Source organism: Clytia hemisphaerica, unplaced genomic scaffold, assembly GCF_902728285.1.
Source record: "Clytia hemisphaerica strain Z4C2 unplaced genomic scaffold, Clytia hemisphaerica genome assembly, whole genome shotgun sequence".
NCBI classification, from domain to species: Eukaryota; Metazoa; Cnidaria; class Hydrozoa; order Leptothecata; family Clytiidae; genus Clytia; species Clytia hemisphaerica.
The window spans coordinates 725586-743469 of record NW_027103979.1 but is presented as its reverse complement, the minus strand read 5'-3'; the positions used below and the strand labels follow the sequence as shown (position 1 = coordinate 743469).

At 35.7% G+C, this 17884-nt stretch overlaps 2 protein-coding genes across 2 annotated transcripts; both read right to left on the bottom strand.

Moving 5' to 3' along the window:
* Nucleotides 1-383: 383 nt before the first annotated feature.
* On the bottom strand, nt 384-8878 carry LOC136811028 (uncharacterized). Its single transcript, XM_067067631.1, has 5 exons — nt 8831-8878; nt 6289-6594; nt 5565-5600; nt 4895-5179; nt 384-712 (listed from the first exon to the last, which is right to left on the bottom strand). The coding sequence occupies exons 1-5, from the start codon at nt 8862-8864 to the stop codon at nt 384-386; spliced, it is 990 nt and encodes a 329-aa protein (XP_066923732.1). The 5' UTR covers nt 8865-8878.
* A 1019-nt stretch (nt 8879-9897) lies between these two features.
* On the bottom strand, nt 9898-13473 carry LOC136811027 (uncharacterized). Its single transcript, XM_067067630.1, has 3 exons — nt 12288-13473; nt 10193-11244; nt 9898-9942 (listed from the first exon to the last, which is right to left on the bottom strand). The coding sequence occupies exons 1-3, from the start codon at nt 13471-13473 to the stop codon at nt 9898-9900; spliced, it is 2283 nt and encodes a 760-aa protein (XP_066923731.1).
* Between the last annotated feature and the right edge of the window lie 4411 nt (nt 13474-17884).

Genomic DNA, 17884 nt, shown 5'->3' with positions numbered 1-17884 from the left:
GATGGGCGGAGTTTGAAAAACTGGAACTGAAAAGCAAAAAGCAAATTAGGTGTTGAATTTACAATCAAGGTAGAGAAAATGTAAAAATATTGGGTATTCTGGATATTAGTTATTCAAAATGTAAAGCTATATTGGTTTTAGCATTTCCACTTTACACGCATTTTTAAAAGAATATACTTTGTAAGAATATTCATGATGAAATTAAACGAAAAATTACTAAGAAGGTTTTTTTATTATCGATACTATCTGGTCTCCAAAATATTTGGTTCAGGTGTGGCACTCCTTGCGTTCCGGATTATCCGTATTATTTAAAGTATTGTACTGAAAAATCTCGGAACTCGTAAAATATTTCTCATATTGTACTCGCAACTGTCCGATAACTATTACTTACCAGGAAATTGCTGATATCCAATACAAACTTCTTCCGACAAATACGTTATCACTTCTGAGTTTTCCTCTATTTCAATTCGGCATTGATACAAACCAGTATCGTTATAGCTTTGTACTGTATACGCATTAAATTCAAATTCTGAAAGAATTCCAACTTTTTGTAGGAATTGGATTTTACTGTTCTGGATAATTGGTAAACCATTCCGTAAAATAACAGGGTTCTGATATGCGACGTCATCGTGGTAAATAAAGGAACAGAATCCAATGTCAATGTGATCCACATTTTCAACCAGTCGTGGTTTTGAAACAAATACTGTGGAATCTAAAAAATAAGTCAAAAGTAAACGTTGTTTATTAACTTCGTAAGTTGCCAAAAAGTCCATCAATTCCTTGTAATTCATAAAAGATAAACCCTTGCGGATCGATTTCCTGGTGTATTTAATAAAATACTGTACACACTGAGTATCTAGCAAGCAAAAGACCTTTTCATGAATTAAGTCACGCGCAACGCTTACCTCGTTTTCAAGATATTGCTATGGTAATTGATTCCCAGAAAAAAAAGTCGACTCTATTTATTAAAGGGTCATTTTAAGACTCGAGGGATATAATCACCTTGGTAATGGGTTCAAAACTAGGCAATCGTTGCACTCAAAATAATTTATGAAATGCCTATTAGGTTTGATCCTTAGTATGCTTATTCAGATCAAAGGGGGTACGACGATCATTCAACATTTGGATTTTTCTTTGAATCTTAAAGTTTTTTTTCCAAAGCAATTTCACTTCATGAATTGCAGTCTCTGCGATTGAATACTATTTAAAGGCTTAAATAAATCATGAAAGAGATTCATTGAATTATTCGTAAAAATGTTCAATGAACTCGGTAATAAAATTTTTTCAAAAATAAAATAATGCCATAAAAATAATAAAAGTATCTTTTTTAAACTCTTGTTTGATTTTTTCGGTGGCAGAGATCCCTCCCTCTTTGGAGATTTTTGAAGATCAATCATTATCATCTCATTAAAGAGGCGCAAACAGTGAACAATTTTACTAACATGTGGCTGAAAGTATTTCAAGAATACTGTAATGAAGACATTAAAACAGAATATGAAGGCTTGGATTCACCACAAAAAGATAAACTTATATCAGCCTTCAAATATGTCGTGACTGGAAAATACCTTCAGCTATTATTGGATAGCGATTCTAACACATCCGATTCTAACACATCCGATTCTAACACAACAAATCCGTTCACCTTTATAGAGCAATATGACAAAGCATTGATGCAAGCTATATTAACTGAAAGCAGTTCATCTATACATTTGAAGGATTGGACGAATTTAAGAAAAAATACAATATATCCATGGGGAATGAAAATTCCAAGAGATGAAATATTGAAAAATCATGAAGAACTTTTCGACTGGGTTATTAAAAGGGCTAAAAGTGATACTGTTTCTGACGTAACATCTCACAGTTCTGTCCTCAAAGATGGTGGCATAGCAGCACCTTTCACTAAATTAAACAAAGCTTTCATCAAAGATTTAGAGTTGTTTGAAACATTGACTGGTAAATATATTGAAGGTCGTATAATTGCAAATCCCGTCGTAATGACAGGTGTCACTACATTCATCGAAGACGACTATGGTGATTTTGTTCAGATTGCACTTTATAATGTGATCGATGGTGAAAATAGCTCATCTAAAATCAAAACTACTTTACTTAAAATACCAATTGGCACCAGATTAAGAATCGCTGAACCTTATTACAAGATTTTCACAGATGGAAAATACGGGATCCGTGTTGATTCACCAGCAGAAATTCAATTGCTACCAATCGGTTCGGACGGACAGTTCAGTTTTAATGATATAAGAGAAAAGGGTAAGATATTATTCAAAGACGGCAATTTAATTCAAGCTCTCGACTTGTATCTTGATGGTTTAAAAGGATTGTCTGGTAATATGATTGATTTTCTTAATGAAAGATCTCAACTAGGCATACAAGCGGGTCATTATAATGATGCCTTATTAGATTCTGCAGCTGTATTATTCATTGATGACAAAAATATAGATGCCAGAGCCTACAATTAAATCTGATGATCGCGATGAATTCTGGCTTTCCCTATTTTCTGACATCTTTAATACACTTGAAAGCCAAAAAACATGGCCTTTTGTAAACAGTGAAAACATTTGTGTTATTCTAAACAACATTGCATTGGTTTTCTCCAAGCTTGAGATGAACCAATCAGCAATCGCTGCCGCAAATGCTTGTCTTAGAATTGTCAAGAATGATGCGCTCACTGTCAAAAAAAAATCAAGATATCATATGACTAAGGCGTTTTCAAAACTTGGAAAGATTGAATACGCAAAGATTGTCAGTGGGGGAGATAAATCTTTGGAGGATTTCTGGAAGGTCGATATTGAAGCACTGATCACAAAATTGGAAAACATCAATTATGCAGAACAAAACTTGTTGAAAGGGGAGAATCTACCATTTGATTACTTGGTTGAAAACACAATCAAGAATGTCTACATTCCTGACAAAGGACGTGGTCTCATTGCCACAGCGGATATCAAGCCAGGCACATTTCTTATTGTTGATCGTATGATCTTTTCAAATCACGATTTAGAAAAGACGACCCAGATAACACGCTCATTGGAGGGAGGAGACAAGATAGCTAAAGATAATCGAATCAATCTTGTAACAAAGCTATTGAATCTATTCCGTCACGATGGGTTATTAGCTAAGAAGTTCTTGATGCTCGATTATCAACGGTATAAAGAATCGGAGCCGATTCGATTACCATTAATTCAAGATTTAAAATGGTTTGGTTATCGATCTCTATGTCAAGATTTGAAACCCTTCCTCCCACAATCACCAGATGAAGTCGTTATAGAAAACTCATACTTGACCAGAGCTTACATCCAGGCTGTTCTCGATACCAATGTATTCGGTTGGAATATTGACCCAGACCATAGAGGGTTTGAGACTCAAAAAGGCAGCGCATTAATGTTGAGAGCAAGTTTGTTCAACAATGACGAGAAGCCGAACTGTTTTCATTTTTTCATCGGTGACACAATGATCATTTTCGCGAAGGAGGATATCAAAAGTGGCGAAGAGCTAGCTCTGTGTTATGGTACAGCATGGAGTAAAACTCTTTGAAAATGATTTTTTTTATATTATTGATTTTAGAATTACTTTTTATTTATTAAGCATATTTAAAAGTTGAAACGTCAATGAGCAATTAGAAGCGACTAAATACCGAATCAGCGCAAGTATTGAGCGCAACGCATATACAGTGAAACCTCCAATTAGCGGGCACCTCGGGGAAAAGGGTTAGTGTCTGTTAATTAGAAGTGTCCGTATTTTAGAAAATTTTCAATTATGAGCTCTAATTTTGGTAAAAATTGGTGCAAGGTACTATTAAGGGGATAAGTATGCAAAATTTTGGTCCGCAGTGCTTTTCTAGAGACACTTGGACATGGAAGAACAAGAGAATGATTATTCAAAAACTCGCAAGGTCTATGTACCCAATGCGTACTATACATGTCTCTTTATAATTTTGCTCAATTTATGGAATTTTGTAGCGGTTCGGTGACCTATTGGTTAACGAGTCGGCATTCGAATCACTAAATAGACTATTTTGGTGATTCGAGCCGGGTCTTATACTGTCAATTCAAGTAAATCAAGACCATTTTGTTATAGTCACGTGTGCCATAGACTGAAAGAATACCTTATCGGCCAAAACTTAGTCGGCCTTAATTTCAGTCGGCCTTAATTATTAGTCGGCCCTAATCTTAGTCACCTCGTCAAAATTTAGTCACTAAGGGCCGACTAATAACTAAGTTTTGGCCATTTCTAAATTTTTAGTCGGCCCTAATTTTAGTCACCAAGCCAAAATTTAGTCACTTACTCTTGTCTCCCAAATAGACGTCCCCCGGCGCTAATTGTCGATAGAAAAAAAATCCACCCCCCCCCCCCGCTCTTATTAAGACCCCCCGCCTAATTAAATTCGAATAATTCAATATTTTATTACAGTGTAGATAGACCTTAAACTTGTTAAAATTTTCCTTTTTGTTAGTGTTGGTTCTTATTTTAAGTGTTCATTTGTTAAAGTTTCTTTTTTGTTGTTGAAATTGATATCAATTTAAAAAAATTCTGTCTTCAAATTACCCCCCCCCCCCCCCCCCGCTTATTGGAATTTAGAAAATTTTCCTACCCACCTGTTTATTCGGACCCCCCCCTTCCGTCTATTCGGGAGACAAAAGAGTAGGGCCGACTAAGTTTTGGCCGATAAGATACACGATTAACAGCTACATTTAGAATTACACACGCAAATTATATGCAATTTAATATTTAATTGTACATAATATAAATCTCTTCGTGTTTACGTAGTGTAAATCTTTACTATGTAGTGTAGTGTTTTAGAAATATATAATGTTCGATAATTATACGCAAGAAGGTGGTTATCGTTCGTGTTGAGGAATTTAGTTACAAGATTCAAACTTACCACGATTACATTCCAATTTCGTCCATGTTTCATATTGATTACCAAAAAATGAAGGATCTTTATCAAGAATGAATAAACAAGCTTCTTTAAAATACTGGCCGCCCATTATTATATTCGAATTGTTAGTGTTCTCCAACCGTGGGAGCTGGCATCCCAACATTTGTGAGGTTTTGAAGGATGTTTGGCCATTGAATGATAGTTGCAAGATGGTGATACTTCGTAATGTATTGGAGATTAACATGGTATTATTTGAATGGTGGTAGAAGCCAAACATATCTGGACATCCTGAAAAGATTGTTAAAAATATAGTTATAGAATTTTGGAATTCCATAAATTCGGTTGGAAATTTTACGTATTTGAAAATTGAAAGGTTTAATTTTTATTTGAAAGTTTTTTTGACTTGAAAATGTATTTTATTTGACTTTGACTTTTTGGCTTAAAATCTCGCTGGAAAGACTCACTTTTGAAATTTTCTCTGCTTGACCATGAAGCACAATCCAACTCCTACGAGTTGGACCAAAAATGACGATTTCCCTAAGCAAAGTTATCCTAATTTGTCATACTCACTATAATTCTTAAACCTCACGACACGCGAGACGAAGTCCCTGGTTGGAAATACTCTGCTGTAATATTTTCGAGAAAAAATGACAACAATGTACTTAGCACTTACGTTCACTGAGCATTCCTTGAGTGTTATTCACTTTATCTAGAAAATAAAAGAAATCTATTTGTTTGTGGATTTATTACTTTCTTCGAGCCGCTTTTTTAGAAAGGAAACAAATTCCAGATTCAGCAGAATACGTCTCAATACGTCTCCAAATCTTTAACCTTTATTCTTAGGAAATATAGCGTCTCAGACAATTCCGAGATCATCTGAGGTTCGTCTCAAATTTTGACTATTTCTTTCCTTTAAAACAGCGTCTCAGACGTCTCAGGACCCTCAGACGTTTCCGAGATCATCTGAGGTTCGTCTCAAATTTTGACTATTTTTTTCCTTTAAAACAGCGTCCCAGACGTCTCAGGACCCTCAGACGTTTCCGAGATCATCTGAGGTTCGTCTCAAAGTTTGACTATTTCTTTCCTTTAAAACAGCGTCTCAGACGTCTCAGGACCCTCAGACGTTTCCGAGATCATCTGGGGTTCGTCTCAAATTTTGAAATCTTTAACCTTCAACTTTTTACAGAAACTAACACTTATTACAGTTAGGCATCGAAATAGCATTTTACCTTAAGAAAACTTATTTTGACTAGAACTAATTTTTGGCGAGTTTGAGGAATTTTGCAAAATAGTTTCCCCGCTGAAATAAGTTCCCTCGCCGTATTTGATTGGCACGTCAATATTTGAAGAAAATTACCATTATCTAAAAAGAAAAATGACTTAAAATGATATTTTACCGTGGCAATCATTTCCTTGGTACGTGATCATTATTGACATCTCGCTTTGCAGAAGTATCAATTGACAAGACGTCTGGTTTCTTTCTAAGAAAAAAGTTTGTTGAGTATGCTGGTCCAACAAGACAGCAAAGCAATTATGTACGAGCGAACCGGTCCCTAATATTATTTCGTTATCGCCATAAGATGTTAGAACTTCGATGGATTTATTGCTTTGGTTAGAATGTATCAACATTTGTTTTGGTGAATCCAGTAGGTTATTTTCTGTGTACAATCCGTTTATACTGGTGCAGTTCATCTCGGTTGAATCTTAATAAAATTGTAAAAAGAAATAGATTAAAGGCAAATTTTAGTTAATAAAATACCTAGCAGTGCACCATAGCTTAATTAATTATCTGCACGATAAACTATATAGACACAAATTTTCATATTACATATATGTAAAGAAATTCGTATTATCCTTCTCGTTTGTTTTTAAGCCAATCACAATCGTTATAAATTATGATACACATTTTCATAATCAACAATAAATGTAAATGGATTAATTTTGGTGGGAATTAAAAATTTGGCAAATTTAGTAAATTTTGGGAATAATCGCACGATGGGTTATTTTTTCTTATTTGGCACGCCCTCAAAGGGAGCAATTAATCGTTAATTGCATCCTGTAGAAAGCAATTAATCGTTAATCACACTCTCCAATGCCGCACCAATGTTTACAAAATTGATTTTAATGTTTTTTCTTACATCGAACGTTTTAATTGAATTCGAAATTTATTTTGTGGAGAAAGAAAATCAATAAACAACAATAAAAGAAAGACATAAAGAGAAGAGAAAAATATAAAACTCGGTGTAATTTCTGTAATTTACTTTCCTAACTGGGAAAAAGTAGTGAAAGCCATTGTGCGATTAGCTCGTAATCACATAATAACTCGTACAATTCGAAAATTACACTCGTTATCATGTGATTACATATACAAATCGCCAAAAAGACCTTTTCAGAAATTACGCCACGAACATCACTTGCCTCGTTTTCAAACAATTACTATGATGATTATGTCCCTTAAGGCATTACATGATTTTTTATGAAAAGAAAGTAGTTTAAATAAAATCCGCTGGGAGTCAGGGGGGTTAATCACCGTGGCAATAATTTCAAAACGAGGCAAGTGATGTTTGTGACGTAATTTATGTAAAGGTCTATTACCCCCTCCAAAATTTAAAAAATCGATCATTCGCAAAATTTAATACGTCTAATTAAATCCCCGCATAATCTAGCAGAATCTTTTAGGATAGAAGTTCTTTACATAATATGCATTTTTTTAGTAAAATACCACGTCATCTTTAATTTATAAAAGCCTTAAACCTTCCCATCCGCCAAATTAAATCCCACCAATTTATAGAAAATTGATCATTTGCCAAATTAAATCCCCACCAATTTATAGAAAATTGATCATTTGCCAAATTAAATCCCCACCAATTTATAGAAAATTTATCATCCGCCAAATTAAATCCCCACCAATTTATAGAAAATTGATCATTTGCCAAATTAAATCCCCACCAATTTATAGAAAATTGATCATTTGCCAAATTAAATCCCCATAAATTTATAGAAAATTGATCATTTGCCAAATTAAATCCCCACCAATTTATAGAAAATTGATCATCCGCCAAATTAAATCCCCACCAATTTATAGAAAATTGATCATTTGCCAAATTAAATCCCCACCAATTTATAGAAAATTGATCATTTGCCAAATTAAATCCCCATAAATTTATAGAAAATTGATCATTTGCCAAATTAAATCCCCACCAATTTATAGAAAATTGATCATTTGCAAAATTAAATCCCCACCAATTTATAGAAAATTGATCATTTGCCAAATTAAAAATTTCATTTTGGCCAATCGCCAAATTCAATCCACTTAAGGAAGGTTACTAAGACTCGAAAGCTCAAATTAGCCAACTTTTGCCACTATCTCATAAAGTAAAAGCTTTTTAGATTATCTAACCATGGCAAACGGTACCCCTTGACTCAAAAAGCATATCGTATAATACTAGGTGCGCTCAAAGCAAATTTCTCAGAAAAGGTAACCCCAGACCAGAGCCGAAAATTTGAGTCGTTTATAAAACAAAATGTATAGAGAAGAGAAGAGAAGCTGACCCTCCGATATCATCGAACCGGGCCCTAACCTGTGCTCGCGACACATCAGATCCGTGCTGTATCGATGATGATACTCGCACGGTACGGGAGAACCTTGCATTCTCGCAGGTACCGAACATATGAATACCATCACCACACCACACTCAATGTCCAGCATATCTCCCCATACTCTTGTATCAGAGTGATGGTACCCTATTCCCCTCACATGGTATGGGTTGACCCGGGCCAAGGTACATTCACTTGCCAAGTGAATCGCAGCACCGAGTGGGAATCAAACCCTGACCTCCAGCACGGAAGTCAAGAACGATGACCACTACACAACTGCGCCTCAAAATGTACAAACAGTGAATTTCAAGCTTGCAAAGGCTTCATAAAGTCTCTTTTTACCTTTATAACACACCAACTTCTGATAAATGGTCATGTTTCCATTATCTGATTTCAGTTTCAATGAACATTTATCTTCAAAAAATATATAAACACCATCTGATATGAAACTGAATTTCGAACAGCGGTCGGTAAAAGTTCCATTCAAGCCTGTTTGATTCCCTTTGGTGACGAGAAGCTGGTTGGTTGATTGATCTTTCCATATTGTTACAAAGCTTTTGTCTGGTGATCGGTAGATTCCAAGTCTGTAGTCACAATCTGAAATAGTGAAGAAGTTTGAATTATCATACGAGAATTGTAACCGTAGTTCGATAGATTCGTAGATTTCGCTCTCCGATTTCAAATGGTGACCCGTCTACCAGGTCTAATGAAACTCATATTTCATAGCACTGGTTAGAGCATAATTTTGAGTTAGGTGTGGCCGCATAAGTACATTAAGTTACTACAATAATCAATAAGGCTCATTTGAAGTTTGTAGGCACAATCTGAAATAGTGAAGAAGATGGTAATAAAGTTCCATAAAATTTCGTCCTTTGATTTCGAATGGTGACCCTCTTCTACCAGGCCTAATAAAACTCCTGATTAAAACATAATTTTGAGCTTGAGTGTGGCCGAAAGGTTACATTGAATAAAGATGGTACAAGTCTGCTTGCTATTCAACCTATGAATAGGCATGGTTAAAAAATTCCAGAAAAGTTAAATTTGAGAGATCTTTAGACTATTATATACTCTAAGATGAGCTTCATCTAAGAGGAACAAACGTGGAGACAAGACTTCCATCGTTTAAATTTAAAAATGATAGTTTTCCTAACCTAGATTTGGCTCCTCTGTTGAAATACTGGATAAAATGGATGACATTTGATAGCCAGTGCTGGTTGGTCGAATAAGTTGCTCTGTCGAATGTGATACAGATTCACTATGATAAATACGGTTTGTGACTGTTTCAGAAACATTAGAATTCGATTCTGTCATCATTTCTGTCAAAACAGTTGTGGCATGGCGACTGCTGAGGATTGAAGACGTAGTACACGTACTGGAGACTTCACCAGCATTTAAAACTGATGTAGATCTTAATGATGAGCTTGAATTGCCAAGAGCAGTTGTTTTGACGGTATCTGTTAATAATATATTTGTAATTTCACTTTCGTTTTCGTATTCGGTTGAAATAGTGATTGAGGTTTTGGTCGGTTCAATGAGATTAGTTGACATGTTTGGTAAATTTGAACTGGAAGTAATTTCTTTAATTATTTGTGTTTCGATTGAAGATTCCGGATTTGAGATAGCAGTTGATGCCACTAGGTTATTTGTTGAACCGATAGGGAGATCTTTGTAGGATGTTTGGAATGTTGAATGGATTGTTGATACAGTTGTGAATGGATTGGAACCGTGAATTACAGAGTGAATCGACGATGGGGAAAGTGTTGGTGAAACGTTTGTTGAAAATGCTCGTAGAACTGTGGTTTGATCCATGTACGGTGAAGACGATAGAAAGCTGTTAGCTAACGATATCAAGCTGGTATGGTCGATGCTTGACGAGGGTGTGAGCAAGCTTTCAAACGATGATTCCAAGTTTGTGATAGATAAAGTTGAAGATAATAATGACAGATGAAGTGATGATGGTAGATTTGATTCTACAGTTGATAATTCCAGTAGCGAGCTAAAAGTCATCGAGGGTAAAGTTTGGTCGCTTTCTGTTTGGGAAGATTCGATTGAGGAAGGAGATTCCAGTGTTTTTGATAGTTCTTGAGATGAATAGAGAGAATTGCTGTACGGTAATGATGATGGTGCAAATGATGAGATCGATTTATGTTCACTTGGTAATGTAGCTTGAAGCAGGTAATCAGTTGAAGGGGAGGCTTCTTCGTGTGGAACATGCATTGATGTCATTTGTGATTCAAGAGAATTACTATTACCGGCCACGGTAATACTTGTAGCGTTAACAAAGGATGATTTTATAGGACTAATTGATACGGTTCCCTTGCTAAACGATTTGGATAAATATTGTTCAGTGATTGAAAATGTTTGGGAAGTCTCTAATGAAGATTGTGAATTTTGAACTGAAAGACTTGGTAAAGTAGTAGTTGCAATAGCTGTTGTAGCTTGACCGGAAATCGAAGATTTTGCTATTTTTGTTGTCTTAATATCCAAGTTGGATTGCGTATCGGATATTATGCTGGATTGAAACGAATTGAAATTCGTAAAATATTGTGTTGACTTTTTAACAAGCAGCTGAGTTGATGGTTCAAGTGATTCGGTCAAATATTGATTGGACTGTGTTTGTTGAGTGGTAGTCGATACTATGTTTGTTGAAGGTAAGAGGATGTTTGTATTGTTGAGCCATTTTGAAGAGGGTGATAGAACGTCTGTTGGAATGTATGTTGAATTTAACACCTGCACAAATTCGTTGTTGGTAGAATCTAAATCCAAAGAAAATGAAGAAAAATGTTATCTCAAAGTTTTTTTTCGAAAATAGATAGATGATTTTTTTAGTAGAAGAGAAAAAAAGTACAAATGAAACAGACCATAGCTCGGAGAAGGGAGAAAAAAACATTAATTCAAAATGATAGCTAAGTGGTCTAAGTTCCAATTTTCCCAAACGCAAATAATAACAACTGAGGGTCTAAGAAATATTTTTATTGGAATATCCAAGTGATAATATACAGTAGACTCCCGGTTATTCCAACCTGCACTAATTCAAATAGTTCGGTTATTCGAAGTGAGATGGCGTTCCCCTTGGATCTACTTACCCAACTCAGGCAAAAATACTCTCGGTTATTCGAACTTTCAGTTATTCGAAGTGATTTCTATTTCCCTTGGGCCAATTATAGGCTAAACCACCCTCAGTTATTCGAATTTTTCTTTTTGGTAGATCATCGAGTGAGAACACCTTTTTCCTCCGAAAAAAGCAATTTCTGTGTTTATTACGCTCAACTTAACCACAATACCTCGATTACTTCAGAAAAGGCCATCCTATTATTGTTAAGTTGAAAATCTGGCGGGAAATGAATTCTTCAGTCATTCGAACTCCCGGTTATTCGAAGTAAATTCTTATCCCCCTTGGAGCTTCGAATAACCGGGAGTCTATTGTATATCATAATTTGGACTGTTGTCTATATCAAAAAGAAGCTGAGGAGGAATTATTCAGAAATTAATAGTTCTCTGGTGGGAGAACAAGAACGGTTTAATCAAAGAGAAAATGCTATTTATCAAAAAGAGGCTGAAGAGGGGTTTCGAATTTTCGACAAAGAGGGTTGATTTCCGTATTATCAATGAACCGTAAGTAATCTGCCATCTTGGACACCTCACCAATAGATTTATAAAGGCTAGATGGCGTACTTTTGCTGAAAAGTATGCCGTGGTTAGGAAGGAAATCCTACCTAGGTCACGTGACATTACAATAGAATTTCGGCGCTTGACCAATCAGAAGCTTCGCGGGTTTTCAAAAACAATAGGACCTCACCTTTCTTTGATTCACCCAGTTTAATTCTAATAATAAGTATAGTGATAGTGGATGCAATAAGTAGAACAAAAATCAACAGTAATGGAAGAATGATAGTTCGATGTAGCTTGCTTTCTCTACTGGTGAAGAAATCTCCATCAATGGGTGCAGGTAGAATCTCTTTGGAAGTTGATTGTGATTTCATTGAATTAGAAGGTGTTTTAGTAGGAAAGAAATATGGTTGAGACTGTCTCAAAATGCCAGCAGGTTCATCGAGTTCAGATACATAACCAAGGTTTGTAAAGCCATGTTTTTCATCGCCAATATTAGAAGTAAAGTTCGGCCTTTCTATGGAAATACCATCAGTGTTTTCAATCTCAGATGTATTTAAGTCATAGACTACAGAACCTAATTTCCTCCCAGCCGTTGCTGGTGATTCAATCTCAGCATCATTATAGCTGTTATTAAATCTGAACGTCGTATCATTTGACCAGAAATCATCTTTCATGGGAGATTCTTGAAAAGTTGTTAAAAAATCATCAGCGACTTCCGAATGAACTTCATTTTTGGTATTGTAATCATAATCCTTCGGAGGAATAAAAAAGTCACTTTCCTTTGCCAGAGATTGGTCAGGCAGTTCAAAATTTCTTTGGCGGTCAATTGGGCTGTTTTTACAACCACCAACATTTTCAATTTCCGTTGTTTCGTCTGTATTTCGAAGATCAGACGCCTTATGGTCGACTTCACCAGTAAGATCATTACCATGGTTCCTAACTGCATCACCAGCAATATCACCGTGGTTACTAACAGTATCATCAGCAATATTACCATGGTTACTAACAAAGCGTTTTCCTGGATCGTTTACCTTATCTTGAACTACTGAAACATTGAAATCTTCAATTTTACTATCGAGTGTATCTGGATCTATCACTTTAGCTGATTCCGCTGTTTTCCCAATTTGGTTCGAGGAGTCATCACCATCAATGAGTCTATTTGTAGATCCTTTTGAACTGTTTTCTAAATATCCACCATCTTCAAGTGAACTGCCAGAGATAACAGCTTGAACAAGAGTTGGGTTAGTAAGTTCAGCGATGGTTCCGCTACATTGTACGTCTTCTGGTAATCCACCAAACTCAACCGTCTCGTCGTTAGATTCATTCAAACGATCTTGATTACCACTGGAAAATGTAACTTTGGGATTGTCCATTTCATTAGTCTTAATTAAGTATCCTTTTTGTAAAATTGGCCGTAAAATTCAATCATTCAATCACATCTAATCGACATAAAAATACTTATAACCAAGAAATAGTGATGCTTCAAGTAGCCAATTTCTATTCAGTCATCTTGCAAACATCACAGATCTAGTCAATATATAAATCCAAACTCGATACAACAGAAAACAATATCCCTGGCTACATCTAAAGGTAAGTATTCCGTATTGAATTGATACCCTAGGGTAAAATGAAATTAATACGAACCTACGGTTTGAGACAGTGCATGTTAATAAGCATTTCACAAGAAAAATATACATAGAAAAGCATATTTGCTATATCAAACTAGTGTCAAAATAACGACTTTGTTTTTACTTTTGTTTACATTATCATGATTTTCATAAAGTTTTCTTCTTCCAGTTGCATATTTACATCTTCTTGAAGTAGAATTTTTCTTCGCGATTTAGTGCGAATCAACTCAATTCTCAGCATTTTTTATAAAACAGGTGAAATGTGAGATTGTGTGTGGGCGGGGTATAAAATATATGAAAATCAATCGTTTTTGTCTTAAAAAAGTTCCAAAAATAAGACTGCTTTGCGGGAGCTCTTTTTCAAATCTGGGTCGCGTACATTAAAACCTCGTCCCCGTTGATAATACACTAGGTTGATGATATTCTTGTTCTCCTAAAAATGCTACCCCCCCCCGAAAAAAAAACACAATTTGAAAATTATTAGGTATATCCATCCAATCTAACGTTTAGCTCATAAATAGCCGAGTCGGCTGGCTGTAGACCCTGTAAAGACAATTGATAGACTGTCTAAAAGTTCTAGATTAATGGGCTTTTCACGTAAAATACACGCTTTTTTTATAAGAATAAGAAAAAGAATACACTTTATAAAAATGTCCATGATGAAAATGTAGTAGTAGATTAGTGATAGTTCTGGCACATTCTTTTGAATGTAACAATACAGAAAGTGATTGACACCACACAGAAAGTGAGCGACACCACACAGAAAGTGAGTGATGTCACACAGAAAGGGAGTGACACATCCAACACTACAGAATAAGAGTTAGACTGCTAAAATAGACTGATATTTACACTAATAGGTTATTGGTCGCACTCTCAATACATTATTCAAATAAGCAATGGAAGCATCAACACCAATCCAAAAAAGAAACGGAGTGTTAACCCCTTGTCCAGCTGCTCCGAAAAAGAAGAAATGCTTTGAGAGTAGAATTTCAAAATGGAAAGATAATCGTAATCTCAGTTTCGATGTTGAGAGCTATTTCGATCAAAATGATGATGAGTTGATCATAATCCAACAAAGATATAACTGGGTACATTGTTGACAATAACACCATGTCAAAGATTTGATATATAGATAATTTTAGGGAGTTTCTAAACATCGACCAGAAATGGCGACAACGACCAGCGACCACGACCGGCGACCAGATAAATTTGGGTTATCGAGCTTATCTGCTCTCTCCACCGTAGAGAATGTCTAAATCAAGTCCTCAGAATACTAAAAAGTGACCTTTGAAGTAATCAGTCATTTTCTTGACAAAGTGACACGATTTGACAAAAATATTAAATTAAGTATGGTGTCTCTAAGTTTTGTTACACCAAATATTTTAATCATGCTGCATGGGATGCCTTCAATATGAATAAATAGAACTTGTCAGTAGGAAAAAATTGGGAAGGCCAGTTTTAGAGATATGAATCTAATCAATCCAGATCAATCATTTTATTGTCTTTATGCTGACAAAATGACTAATTTCGACAGAAATAACAATCTGATGATGAAATACAAAGCTTCTCAAACCAATTTCAAAAAATGTTATGCCGCTAATTATTTTGATGCTGATAATACAAAAGGATAGAAATTGACACCATAACCCGGGGGGGGCACTCGATCTGAAAACGACCATACGTTCGGCCCAAAATTTGGCTTCTAAAATCGGACCCTTACAGTGCAGTGAATTTCCATGAAAAATCATACCCTTACAGTGCACTTTTTCAAAATTTTCCAAGAAAATGTGGAATTTTTCCTCCAAAACTGACCAATTTTGTGCCAATTTTACCAAAAAATTGGCCTTTTATCACAATTTCCTACCCTTACAGTGCAGTTCAGTGCAGTTTTGTAATTTCCTACCCTTACAGTGCACTAGCTGAACTATGAAAAACCTACCCTTAAGGGCCGAACGTCTGGTAGGTCATTTACCTTGAGTGCCCCCCCCGGGCACCATAATCAAACTCCAAGAGCGTCGAATGGTTGTTTTATGCATAGGGAATGTGGCTCTAAATAGATGAGACAGGGGTGAGCTTACTCTTCAATATGATATATTCAAATGATAAGGAGAGACACTCTACGTCGGAGAAAGAAAAAAAAACTCGATAACCCAAATTTATCTGGTCGCTGGTCGTGGTCGCCATTTTTAGTCGATGTTTAGAAACTCCCATAATGTTATCAGTAACAGGATACATGTGCGAGATAGCAACAATTCTGATTAAAAAATTGTTGCTATCTCGCACATGTTTCCTGTTACTGATAAAATTATCTATATATCAAATCTTTCACATGGTGCTATTGTCAACAATGCAGAGGCGTATTTAGGGTAAGTCAAGGAGACATAGTTCCGAGAAATTGAAAAATATGAGAAATTGTAAAACAGACATTCTTATTCTTTTTAGTGATACACAGTTTCCTTTAGATCCCATGTGTTGTAGTATCAACTTTATCAATTTTATGCGTGCGGCAGTTAAAACTTAGATTAACATTTATCACAGTAGTTTTACCTCCTCAAAATTTTGCGAGTGAATCTAGCTTTCGCTTTTTAGAGTTTTTCATTTTGAAAAATCCCAAAACCTTTCTAAAACCTAAACCAACCGCCCGACCCATATCGCCCCGCCTGAGTGACTTAGAAACACCCTTTTTGACCTCCTCCGCTCTAGCAAAATCGGGATCGGGATCATACTATTACTGAGCTCAACTTCTCTGAAAATTCACGTGTGATGACCTTCAATGACAAAGATTTTCCGGTCGCCTTTCATTTAGAGATAATATGAAGCCGAGAGACATAGCTAGAAATGGCTGTAACGACCTACAATCATGGTCGTAATATTTGAGAAAAAAGGGAAATCCACCGGGAAGTTTTGAAACCACAATCGATTTGTAAGTGCTCTAAAGTAGAGTAGTCTAAAGTTGAAGAGTAGAGTTTTAACACTAGACTTAAGACCTTAGGACCTTAGGATCTGAGGATCAAAATACTCCAATTAGGCTCAGAATATAGCCTGGAAGTCTGCCAACCCCTCCCAAATTGAAATATTCGATTAAGTTAAAAAGATAGGCCAAAATCGACTTTCTCGCCAGAACTTTAAATCTTGAAAAACGTTAAAATAACCGGAATTCTCATTCTATTTCGACCATGATTGTAGCAAAACTTTTTAAGAATTACAGAAAGATTCGAATAATAGAGGTTCAAATTCAAAGTTGACTGTATTATATTTTTCGAACCTCGCGATTAAAAGTGAAATGAAAAGTAATACATACCGAAAATAAACAGCCCATCTCAAGCGGTCCTATCTTAAATGACTCTTCACAGGTTCTTGTTTTACGATAGCTTCTTACACATGATTATTATGTTGTTGGGTGGGGCGTTGGATTAACTGCCTTTTCCATGGTGGACTTTGTTGACTTTGAAGCGTTTCTTCCATACCAAAGTCTTGTTTGGTTTATCGGTTGTAATCATCAAACTAGCTTTATTGTTTTGTATAGCTTTAAAGTAGAAATTCATGCTTTTTATTTTCTTCTAAAAGTAAATAGAAGGATGTGAAGCATAAGGTGAACCCTTCTTAGGGGGGGGGTCCAACTTTTAAGAAAGCTTTATGGGAATAAGAGATTTTCTGAGAAAATGGGGATTTTTAGGAGGTAACAATAAAAAGGGGAAAACTCTTGGTAAAAATTTAAATTATGTATTATCTTAATTGGTCAAAGCTTGGGTATAGTCCGACAAATTGCAATGTACATGCAATTTTTCGCAGCGGCGCCATTTATACCTTTCTTACCTAAATTTGAATGCATAGTGCGGGTTCGAAAATAGGGGGTGCATAAGGGGGGGAAATAAAGGGGGGGGACAGACCCCTCTGCACACTATGAGCATTGTGTTTAATATTTCTGGGGGTTAAGCATCTAATATGCATTAAAAATTCGATTGGTTCAGTTTAAATTCTACAACTTTGAGTTCCGATTCTACGTTTGAGAGTCGAACTTATTTCGATTAACTCGATTGTCGACTCAATTCAATTGACATTTAGTCCCGCTGCTGAGATCGAAAAAAGTGGCTAGAAAACGATTTTCGTGACACACATCTTAGAACTAACTTTTTTTGGTGGAAACTCACGAATT

What these genes read in the sequence shown, in the direction of transcription:
- LOC136811028 (XM_067067631.1), bottom strand. Translation starts at nt 8,864, where the DNA reads ATGACCATTTATCAGAAGTTGGTGTGTTATAAAG. An exon ending in GAAGTTGGTGTGTTATAAAG is followed by an intron (nt 6,595 to 8,830) that starts GTAAAAAGAGAC and finishes AATTTTATTAAG; the next exon opens with ATTCAACCGAGATGAACTGC. An exon ending in TCAAGGAATGCTCAGTGAAC is followed by an intron (nt 5,180 to 5,564) that starts GTAAGTGCTAAG and finishes CAATCTTTTCAG; the next exon opens with GATGTCCAGATATGTTTGGC.
- LOC136811027 (XM_067067630.1), bottom strand. Translation starts at nt 13,473, where the DNA reads ATGGACAATCCCAAAGTTACATTTTCCAGTGGTAATCAAGATCGTTTG. An exon ending in ACTGGGTGAATCAAAGAAAG is followed by an intron (nt 11,245 to 12,287) that starts GTGAGGTCCTAT and finishes CTTTGGATTTAG; the next exon opens with ATTCTACCAACAACGAATTT. An exon ending in GTTCCAATCCATTCACAACT is followed by an intron (nt 9,943 to 10,192) that starts GTATCAACAATC and finishes TATTATTAACAG; the next exon opens with ATACCGTCAAAACAACTGCT.